Below are 10,846 nucleotides of genomic sequence, written 5' to 3'. Positions count from 1 at the left end.
TTCTGTTAATGATCCCTTGGTGCCACCTGGTGGCCACATGAGGGAAGTTCTTGGGATACACGGCCCAGGAGAAGGGAAGGAGGCATCATTAATTGAGCACCTACTGTGCACCAGAGACCATGTGCTAGGTGTTTGTATGCATCAGTTCAGGGGACCTGCATAAACCCCAAGAGGGGCCCTATTTCTTCTATTTTTACAGAAGTGGAAACAGGACCAGAGAAGCTAAATTTCTCACCACCACCCAGCTAAGAGATGGTACCAGGACTTCTAGGCCTGCCCGCTTCAGAAGCCATGCCTTCCTGGCTGTAGGGAAGGGGACAGAGAGGAAGGAAGGACAGTGCCCAGGGAAGAAGCCGCGGCTAGTGATCACAGACCCCGTGGCTTGACCTTGAAGGCATCCCCAAGCCCAGCAGCTGTGACGGGACAGACTTGTGTCTCCACCTGGTGTCTGTAGTCAGTCCAGGCAGCGTGAATACAAAGCCAGCCAACTCTGGGTACAATAGCGATAAATAGAATTTATTTTGTACAACTGTTACTGACGTACACATGGCCACAGGGCTTCCAAAGTGGGGGTGGGGCCGGAAGGCTGGCCTTTGGTGCGGCACCTAAAAAGTGTGGACAGACACACACAAGGACGCAGGCTCACGGCAGCTGTGCCTGGCTGCCCCTCCATGGCACGGGGGGCAGCAGAGACCCCTCAGCCCGGAGTGGCCCAGGAGCGGGGATGGCAGGGGTTAAGCTGGGCGCTGGCCGAGGAGCCAGGTGGGTCCCCTTCCCTCAGAAAGGGTCACCAGTCTGTTGTGTGCAGGCAGTGGAAGGGCATCGGCAGATCTGTGGCACAGCTTGGGGTCCAGGTGGGCACAGCCAGCTCCCAGGCCGTTAGCCCACCTGGGGCTTCGGGACCCCAAGGAGCAGGGCAGTGTGATGGGAAGTCCCAGGCCACCATCGCCTTCTGGGGCAGGTGCGCAGGATCACGGCCTCCGGCAACCTCTGAAGTGATCTTGTCCCCGTGTGGCAGAGAAGCCAGGGAAGGAGTGACTTGACAGCCGCACACAGAACCCGACCAGAAGCCAGGGTTCCAGGCCAGTGCCCCCACCACACGCTCGTCCTGCCACCTCCACAGTCAGCTCTGCGCTGAGCTCTCGCCCTCCCTCGTCAGCCTGGCTCCCCTGATCCAGAGGGACAACCAGGGTGACAGGGGCTCAGGGTGGGGCAAGCTAGGCCCGCAGTCCTGCTTCAGCTGACTGCTTCCTGCCGGAGGACGGGACCCCAGCCTGGGCAGTGGGGATGATGCCAGCAGCTTCCTGGCCCCGGGTCTGGGTGGCTCCGCCCTGCAGAGACAGCCCAGACAGGTGGGCCAAGGGGAGAGGGGAAGCAGGGAAGCAGCGCTGGGGCTGGCCCTGGGGCAGAGGTCCCAGCTGCTCGGATGTGACACAGCCTCTTCACCTTGTGCTTCTGCAGCTTCGTCTGCAGGGGAGGTTTGGACACCATGAAGCACAGGCTGCAGCCAGGGTCCCCAGGGTCAGTGGTCACCAGGCTCTCTCCAGGCTCTGTCACACCCTCCCAACAGCCCTCAGGCGGAGGCGAGGCAGAGTTCATCACCCCACTGCACCAGCAGGGAGCCTGAGGCCCAAGCCCCCAGCACTGAGAGGCAGAAGGCCAGCTCTCACCAGGGCCACCTCTCCCACACTGTCCCCCCTGTGCACACCAGCACAGGGCCCCGGGCTGACCTGCTCAGCTCCACTTCCCAGGTGACCGGCTAACAGCCCTGTGAGGACGGCAGGCAGAAGAGACAGGAAGCACAGGTCACAGCAGTGCCTGGGCTTCCCTGGCCGAGGGAAACCCCAGACCTCTGGGCCCTTTGGTGCCCTCCCAACAGCCAGTGGGGTGTCTCCCAGACCCCAGGCTCCGCTCATACCAGCTGGGGAGTGTGTGGCTCAGACGCTTCCAGCTGGATCTTGATCTCGGGACATGCAGTGTCCCCCGCCTTGCCGGCATCTGGGTGGGGTGACCGGGAGAGGCCTGGGGAGGGGGACAGGAGGGAGCCACCTCACTGGCCACCGGGAGGTACCAGGGAGACGGCATAGATGGGCAGTCGGCACAGATGCTCCCCAGGCCCACCTGGTCCCTCCTTAGGGACCTGCACCCTAATGCGCCTCCTCGCCATCCTCTGAGACTTCTGGAAGCTGCCGGCCCTCCGATCCATCCCAGAACACTAACCCCACTGCCCCCCATGGCGGCAGCAGCCACACCCCATGCCTGCCACTGGACACGAGACCCGGTCCCTGCACTCAGCCCCACCTCCTACCCACGGACACCCCACCCACTGCAGGGGGCCGCCCCCTACTACCTGGGGAGCTGCCACCGCTGGTGGTGCTGACACTGTCCTCCAGCCACGTACTGTACAGGAAGGAGTCCCGCTTGTGCGGCGTCCCTGACGACGACACGCTCTCCTGGGGAGGTGGGGAGGTTAGACCCGCTCACTGCCCCCATGGTCTGCCACGGGGGAGGCAGAGCACTTGACACACATCCGGGGACACCCTCCCAGGCCACAGCCTGCCCGCAGGGTTCCTGAAGTCTAGGAGGCCAGCCAGGCAGAGATTCCTGTCCAGAAGCCCGGTGTCACGGCCTGCCCTGTTCCCGAAACACCTGCAGCGAGCTGGGCAAGGGGCAGGTGCCCACCGAAGGTTTGCTGAGTGAAAAATGACCAAAGGCACTGAGGGCAAAGTCCAGGGGTCTGTGAGAGTGTGAATCGGGGTCATTAACTCTCCTGGACTAGACATCAAGGGCAGCTTTCAGAAGGCAGAAGGAAACCCGGCAGAAGCACAGGCAGGTCAGCCCGGCGGAGGGGCAGGAGGTGGGAAGAGCACGCCAGACAGAAGGCTCTCGGTCTTCACAGGCCCCAGAACAGGCTTTGCACAGCACTGCGGCACCTCTGGGGGGCTCCGAGCAGTCTGCTGACTCCTTTGACCTGGTTCCCTCCTCACATCTTAGCCACAGCCAGGCTTATACTTCTGCCCAGAGCATCTCCGGGGACCCAAGAGCCCAGCTCTAGGGCACTGTGGCACACCCAGCCCCTCGGGTGTCTCACCAGGCCTGTGTCCTCCCCGTCCACGCCCTCCGTCTCCTCCACCACACTGGCGAAACTGCTGGCACTGGACGAGGAGCGGGAAAAGTCCTTCAGCACCTCTGCTCTCTGGGCTGCTGTCTCCGCTCTGCCACAGATGGCGCCCCGTTAGCCAGCATCCACCCACAGTGGCCCTGGCCGGGCCCTGCTCCCTCGCTCCCTGCGCGGGAGGCCCAGCCTTTGGCCAGCGCCACCTTCTCGGCTTCAGCACGGCTCCTGGGGCCGCTGAGCCCTCTAGACCTGGCTGTCCTTCCTCATACGTGGCTCTGACCAGCCTCGCCCCTGCTCAACACTCAGCTCCCGCTGCTGCCACACAGTACCTGTCAGCGTGCTAAGTGCTCACCGGAGCGATCTCAGGGCTGTCGTTCTGTGACCCGAATTACAGAGGAGGGGACACTGAGGCACAAGAGGGTGCGCACACGGCCCAGGGGGAGAACAGACAGCCCCACGGCCTACTTCCTTAACCCCTCACAATTCCACCTTCTATTCACGACTGTGTCTCCTACTGCAGTCCCGCTCCTCCTCTTGGATCCTGAGAAGCAGATCTGTCTTTCAAAACTCCACCGCTCCAGGGTCCCACATGCCCTGCCCCTGTCACCTACCATTTCCCGCCTCTCGGGCCTGAAACTGCAGCCCATGCTGGGTACTCTCGGTCCCCCAGAGCCCAGCCCAGAGAGGGGATCTAGCAACGTGGGCCGAAGGAGGCTGCGCCCGTGCTCTCTCCACATTCAGCCTCTGGCCTGAGGGAGCCCTTCTCTCCTCCCGATTCGAGTCTCCCACAGGGCTTCGCGCAGTGGCGATGCCTGTAACCCCAGCCACTCGAGAGGCAGAGGCAGGGGCATCAAGAGTTTGAGGCCAGCCTGGGCAAGGTAGTGAGCCGGTGTCTCAAAATAAAAGCGGGCTGGGGGTGCAGCCGAGTGGTAGCGTGAGCCCCTGGCTCAGTTCCCAGCACTGAAGAAGCAAATCTCCCAAGGCCTCCTTGTCTCCCTTAGATAAAATTCAAAGCTTCCTTGCAGCCTGCCCCGCTCCCCTCTCTGACCTCATTCCTGCGCCACAGTATCCGCCAGGCCTGACCCCTCGCTTTCTTGGCTCCACGGTGGCGTGTTTCCCTTCTTTCCATCCTCAGGGCCTTTGTACTCGCTGGACCCGCCCTCTCTCTGCCAGGCCAGACCTCCCTCGGCTCGCAATTCAAATGTTACCATCCCTGAAGACCCAACGGTAATACAACTGCCCCGTCACGCTTCATCACAGCCCACTGCTCTATCTCCCTCTCCCTGAAATCTGGAAACGGGTACTGGCTACGGTATACCGGCCCCGCCACCTGGGGGCGCAGGTGCACAGCTCACCACCACATGCCAGCCTCAGCAGGAGAGTGTCAGAGGACCCGAGAGGATGCCCAGCCTCCTCGATGCCCTGCTGAGGCAGTGCCCGGATTCTTGGGCAGCTGGGCCCAGGGGATGGGAAGCACAAGCCCACCACACCCAAGTCCTGGCTCGGCCAGCCGCAAACCCAACCTGTTCTTGGCCGTGGGCATCTCTGGGGAGCTCTGAGTAGAAGAGTTCTCTGACTTAGGCTCCTGTGAAACGTGCCCGCTGTCCGGTGTCTTCTGGCCAGCCGGAGGACTTTCCCTGAAGGACATGGGGACAGCGAGGGGTTTCAGCACAGGAGCCTGGACTGCTATCATCCACGGGGCTTCCCAGCCAGAATGGCCAATGAGCGGGGAGATGGTAAAGGAGCTAGGGGTAGGACCCGGACACTTCCCCGGTCCTATGTGTGAGGGGGCATGATGGCTCCCCGTGACAAGTAAGGATGCTGGGGCTCAGATGGGATGGGATCTGCCCAGGGATACCCAGCTAGGACATGGCAATGCCAAGACTTAAAACTCAGGATTTACGGTATTGAGATTTGGTGGTAGTGAGGCCAGTGCAGTGCCAGCTCCTTTCTTGGGGCTTTTTTGGGGGTCACATGCATGAAACCAAACTGTCCTAGAAGCCACATGCCGTTTTCTTCCCTTTTGGTTCTGGGGACCGAACTCAGGACCACACACTGGTTTCTTATCCCAGTGTTCTATATTGGGGTAACGAAGCTCATAGGACAACAACTTGCCCATGGTCACACAGACTGGTGTCCAGGAGCTAACCCTCTGCCACAGCATGGGCTCACAGGCTCTGGCCTACCCCGTGGCCTGCCCGAAGCCAACACTTACTTCTACCTTAGTGGCAGAGGACACAGGATGGCCAGACAGGCCACAGTTCAAATCCCAGCTCTGGCCCCTTGTTAGCCGTGTGGCCTGGGCATCGTCCCTGACACTTAGACCTACAGCTGCAAGGGTGGGCAGCGAGGGAGCCAGCAGGGCTGCCGTGTGACAGAAAGGGGACAGTTTGCTCTGCTGTGCTCAAAGGGGGTGCCGGGAAGGGCTGGGGGAGCAGGCATCCCTCCCACACTTCACCTACCTCTTCTCCTGCACCTCCTGGATGTTCTCGATGCCGATGGCGCTGCTGCGGCGGGAGCCAAACGGGCCTGACTTCTTCCGTGTGGGGCTCTTCCCAGGGACAATCAGGGACTGTGGGAGAGGCCCCAGTTCAGCACCCAGCTGCCCTGGGAGCCCAGTGCCCCCCATGGCTCCCTCCCGGAAGCAGCAGTGACGAGCAAGAAAGGTGCAGAGGTGTGCATGTAGGCAGCAGGGAGAGGGCCCCGCAGAGCTGCCCCGGACCCCTGGGCAGGAGAAGGGCAGGGGCCTGGGGGTGGGTGACTGCTGCAGGCTGGGAGGGGATGAGGCCAAGCCCTCAGAATGGCCACCACACACACCCTCTGGACTTGCAGCCTCAAGGCTGTGATGAGCGTGAGATCCCACCCTAGCTGCGCCATCCCTGCCCTTCTCAGAACCTCCACACTGTCTCGGGGAGCAGCAGCTGAAAGGCCCCCATTTCCATACACACCATGGTGGATGCCCCCAGCAGGCAGCGGGCCCCAAGGAGGCATGGAAGGGCAGGACCTCCGGGCCAGTTCATGGTGGGAGGGGTCAGGGCGGGGGGTGGCCCTTCATGCTGAAGCAGCGATCTCGGGGGACATGCAGCTGGGGGAAGGTCTTCGGGTTCTGGATACTGGCAGGGACCGGGAAGGGTCAGAAGCCCCTGGCAGGTGCCAGGCCCCAAAGCAGGTGCAGAGAGGTGCAGCACTCTGTCCTGCATGCCCTTGGGCCTGTCCTGGGGCAAGGGGGCCACGTCCCCAATATGGCCTCCGTCCTGAGAGCGAGCGGAGAACAGCGCGTGCAGCAGCCTCCAGAGCCGGTGGCCCTGCGGACGACAACCTCTTCCACGGTTCCTATGCCTATGGCACTGCCCCGGCGTCCGAATCTACTCGCACTTTTCCCAGGGATAAGCAATGACTGGCAAGCGGCAGAGGGCAGGGACAGAAAGAGAGAGAGAGGGAGAGGGAGAGAGAGGCAGACAGACGGCAGTAAGGGAGGGGAGGGAAGACCAAGTGAAACAAAAGGGCAAATGGTACAGACAGGACGGGGAGGGGAGAAGCGAGGCGTGAGGACAGACACAGCAGAGAAGTCAGAGTGACAGGTGAGGACGCAGAAACGGACGCGTTCAAGGGTGAGGGGACACGGATGTGGACAGACGGGTGCGGAAATGGGTTGAGGGAGTGAAGGTGACAGACAGAGACAGAAAGAAGGGAAAGCCAGGATAAGAAGAGCGGAAAGGAGTAGGGTGTAGGTAGTGGGGAGGAGGAGAGGAGAAACAGCACAAGACGGCAGAGTGATCAGGAGGAGGAGCGGGAGGCAAGGAAGGGAAGACAACAGGAAGGAAGAGACGTGAAGAAGGGAGAGTTGTGCAAAAACAAAAACAGAAACGGGTCTGGTTACTGCCACGGTGGGGGCTGCTGGCCTGGCCCTGTCCCCGGGGCCCCTCTGCGGCCACCCACAGGAGGCTGGACCACTCTGGTGGGGACAAGGGGCGCGGCTGGGGGCAGGTCGGGCCAGCTCCTCAGACGATGAGGCCTCGCTTGCTTCCCTAGCCACACCAGACCACAGGGCAGGTGGAGGGTAGGGGTGGAGGGGCCGCCTGCCACATGACACAGCCTCACAGCACTGGGTAAGGGGCTCGGCATGCACTAGACAGTCAATAAGTAAAGGAGGGAGAAAGCGTGGGTGGGTGGGTGAGTGGAGAGATGGATGCACGGATGGGCGGTGGACTGCTGTGTGGGTGGACTGGGTGGATGGGTAGATGAGTGGGAGATGGGTGGGTAAATGGGAGGACGGATAGGTGAGTGGACGGCTGGATGGCTGGGCATAGGAATGGGTGGGTGGAGAGATGGGCAGGTAGATGGATGGCGGTGAGGGAGATGGAGAGATGGCCGGGGGGCTGGCCGAGTGGGGAGCATAGCAGTGGATGCAGTGCCCAGGGTGGCCACGAGGTGGCGCCAAGCAGCTGCCCATGATGCAGGCCCGTTTCTCCTGCACACCCAGCACTCCTGCTGTGGGAGGAGTAGACTCCCACAGGGCCTGGCAGCCAGTCAATAGTCACACAAGAAGGGCTCATTCAGGAGGTGCCCACACAGAAGCCTGGTTCCTGGCACATGATAGTAGCCACAGTCACAAAGGTCCTGGCTGCTACAAACACACAGTAGAGGCCACACAGAAAATGCTCACACAGCAGTGTACTTCCTGACACACAGTATGTGTTCACTGACTCCAGGGCTTAGCACACATCATGTATTCACACAGCAGCCCAGATCCCGACACACAGAAGGTGCGTATACAGCAGCCCAGGCCTGGGCACGTAGTTGATGCTTACAGAGTTGGTGCCACACAGCAATCCATTTCCTGGCACAGTAAGTACTCACACATCAGCCCAGGGGCAGGCACACAGTGGGTGCCCCCCAAAACCCAAGGCTTGACAGTAGGTGCCACACAGCAGCCAGGTTCCCAGCACACAACAGACACTAGGTACTCATGGAGGAATGGGACACGGAGACTGTCCCTGAGCTGACCTGCAGAGTGACACCTGACTGAATAAAGGGCCAGGAAGCGGAGAGGACCCGGGAACCAGGGAAGGCTCTCAGTACCCAATGTCCTGGCCAGGGCACCTAATCCCACATGGACAGTAACAGCTGGACCGTGTCCAGAGGCCAAGGAGGGCATGTGGACAGCAGGGCAATGGAGACAGGTGGGGACAGACCTCAAGAGGCAGGGAGCACTGAGGGCCCGAGGGAGCGGCAAGGGAGAGTGGGGGACACTCACTATTCCAGCTGCTTTGGCCAGGTCAGGGTTATTGGGTGTGAAGCTCCCGCTGTGGCTGGTGGACACCGTGCTGGGCTTCTTGTTGCTCAGCCCCATGGCATCCATGGACTGGCTGCGACTCCGGATGACCCGCTGTGAGTGTGAAAGTGGGGGTGGAGGAGGCATGGCAAGCCCTCACCTTGGTCCCTCCCACCAATGCACTGTGCATGACCCAGGCAGGCCCATCCCCTGTGTGGTCTCAGCTTCCCTACGTGCCACACAAGAGGGAGCTACACGGAGTGCCTGAGGGTAGTCTGAGCCTGGGCTCTGCCACCAAATTGCCGGGTAGCCTGGCGCAAGACACTTCGCCTCCTTGAGCCTCAGAGCCACACGGGCTGCTGTGTGCTAAGCCTCTGCCTCTGGTGGTTACTGTGAAGACCTCAAAAGATCCTGAGCCAAGATCATGTGTGTACACTGAGCCCTCCAAAACCTTCGTTTCTCTTTTTTTGGTACTGGGGATCAAACTGGGACCTCGTACTTGCAAGGGAGGGAGCAGAACCACTGAGCTAAATCCCTGGCCACTCAGTTTCATTCCTTTTAGGGTCTCTAAGCTCCCCTTCCTTTTCTCTTCCCTCCCCTCCCTCTCCCCTTTCCCCCGTTTCCGTTCTTTTCTACCTCTTCCCACTTCCTTGACTTTTCCACACTGATCTACATAGATGGCAAACTTACTGTGGGGCAAGGTACTTCACACCCACTCTGCCTTTCAATCCACTCTGCGGAGTGGGGGCTGTCACACCCATTTACAGCAAATGAAACTGAGGCAGAAGTGAGTTTAGAACCCAGATGCCAAATCCCAGGTCCTGAACTGCAGACTCCGCCACCTCTGAAAAACTCTTCAACCTAACCTGCGCCTCCTGTCTGGCACCTACTAAATGTGACACCACTGCAGCCCTCCTCAAAGAATGAACTTTGGGGGCGGGGGATTTGGCTCAGGGTTTCCACCGCCTCCCTCATAAGTGCAAGGGCCTGAGTTCGATCCCTGATACCAAAAAAAAAAAAAAAGGAAAGAAAAAAAAAAAAAAAGGAAAGAAAAAAAAAAAAAAAGGAAAGAAAAAAAAAAAAAAAGGAAAGAAAAAGAAAAAGCACAAACTCTGGGTCTGTGTGCACCTCTCACCACTCCCCTGCCTGCAGTGGTTCCTTTCATGCAGCTGGGCTGACGCCCTTGTGCAAACCACCCCCACGCGCCATGGCTGCCCTGGGCGAGGCTGAGGCTCAAGCGGCCTGTCTGGGCACCAGGAGGACCAGCAGTCCTCCTCCTCTGGGTGGACAAGGCAAGAGTAGAGAGATCAGGACCTAGGGCTGCAGCCTGGGTGAGTGCAGGCTCGGCCAAGGGGAAGAGGTGCCTTCTCTGCCTCTCACTTTGGACAACTGTTGCTGAAGAGGAGGAGGCAAGTTTTGCACTTTGCTTTTTAACTTCCATCCTACTAGTCTAATTGTTTTACAAACAGCTCAATGGTTATATAAGGTAAGGGGCCATTACCCTATTACCCGACTCAGTAAATAAAGGAAGGGACTCAGAGCATGCCCAGACTGGTAGGTGTTAGAGCTGGGATCTGAACCCAGGCAGTCTGTGCTCGTAGCACTAAGCTAAGCCGGAGACAGCCAGGGCAGGTCACACAGGCCAGGTCGCTCTCCAAGGGACACTCGGTCCTCTGATACCTCTATTTCCCTCATTCCTTTGCCAACTCATCTGGCAGCCATAGCCCACATAGACTCCAGCAGCACCTTGCTCCACTCGGAGAACTAACCTTATGAATTCCCAGGCAGACTCCGACCCAGTTTGGCCCGCCCTCCATCATTAACTCCTCCCCACACCAGAGCCCACTTTAATCTCGGCCTCAAACTACCAAGGCAGACCACATGACCCTGAGCAAGACTCCCACCCTGGGCCACGCCCACTCCAGACTCCACCCAAACCCTCACCTCTGGCCACACCCACACCTCATCGGTTCCTCACCCTCTTCCACCTGTGGCCACGCCCAGCAGGACTCTACCCCGACAGAGCTTGCTTCTAGCCACGCCCACACCCTGTCAGTTAGCCTGGCCCTAGGCCCCACTAGAACCAGTCCCTGCGGCCCTTTCCTGCCTAGGAAACCCCAGAGACCCTTCACCTTGAAAGACTCAAAGAAGCCGCCTCCGCCACCTCCGTTTTCCATCTTGTCCTCGTCACCGCCCAGGCCCATCATGGACTGGCTGTGGATGTGGAGTTCCTCATACAGCGTCTCCAGAAGGGCAGCGCGGGTCCGCTCCTGTGGGCCAGCCATCAGGAGAGACCCAGGTGACCCACCCCTCGTCCCTCAGCTTGCATCGTGGTCCCTTTGAGTCGAGAGCCACTTCCTCTCCGTCAGTGGGAAGTGGAAAAGGCCTGGCTTCACTCTGCAGTCAAACAGCGCCTAGGGCTCCCGACGAAGGTCCTGCTTCCTGTCCCCCGA

General features: G+C 60.1%; 1 protein-coding gene across 8 annotated transcripts in view; it reads right to left on the bottom strand.

Annotated features, from left to right (window-relative positions):
• Window positions 1–500: 500 nt before the first annotated feature.
• Window positions 501–10,846, bottom strand: part of Rap1gap (RAP1 GTPase activating protein) — a 45,292-nt gene continuing 34,946 nt past the window's right edge. For 2 of the 8 annotated variants that reach the window (XR_780602.1, XR_780605.3), the window contains exons 16-25: window positions 10,526–10,663; window positions 8,376–8,507; window positions 6,438–6,515; window positions 5,581–5,690; window positions 4,642–4,755; window positions 3,092–3,215; window positions 2,351–2,453; window positions 1,919–2,053; window positions 1,731–1,768; window positions 501–1,467 (exon numbers count right to left, since the gene is read on the bottom strand). Coding sequence is in view for 3 of the 8 variants with exons in the window: in XM_010626016.1 (XP_010624318.1) it covers window positions 1,760–1,768; window positions 1,919–2,022; window positions 2,351–2,453; window positions 3,092–3,215; window positions 4,642–4,755; window positions 5,581–5,690; window positions 6,438–6,515; window positions 8,376–8,507; window positions 10,526–10,663 (912 nt within the window). In the remaining 5 variants the exon portion in view is untranslated. The remainder of the gene's footprint in view (window positions 1,468–1,730; window positions 1,769–1,918; window positions 2,054–2,350; window positions 2,454–3,091; window positions 3,216–4,641; window positions 4,756–5,580; window positions 5,691–6,437; window positions 6,516–8,375; window positions 8,508–10,525; window positions 10,664–10,846) is intronic. The other 6 variants (XR_780603.1, XR_002025410.1, XM_010626016.1 and 3 more) reach the window with 6 other exon arrangements.

The sequence above is a fragment of the Fukomys damarensis genome, unplaced genomic scaffold (assembly GCF_012274545.1).
Source record: "Fukomys damarensis isolate Sample0158 unplaced genomic scaffold, DMR_v1.0_HiC HiC_scaffold_23, whole genome shotgun sequence".
Lineage (NCBI taxonomy): Eukaryota > Metazoa > Chordata > Mammalia > Rodentia > Bathyergidae > Fukomys > Fukomys damarensis.
This window is presented reverse-complemented; position numbering and strand designations above follow the sequence as displayed.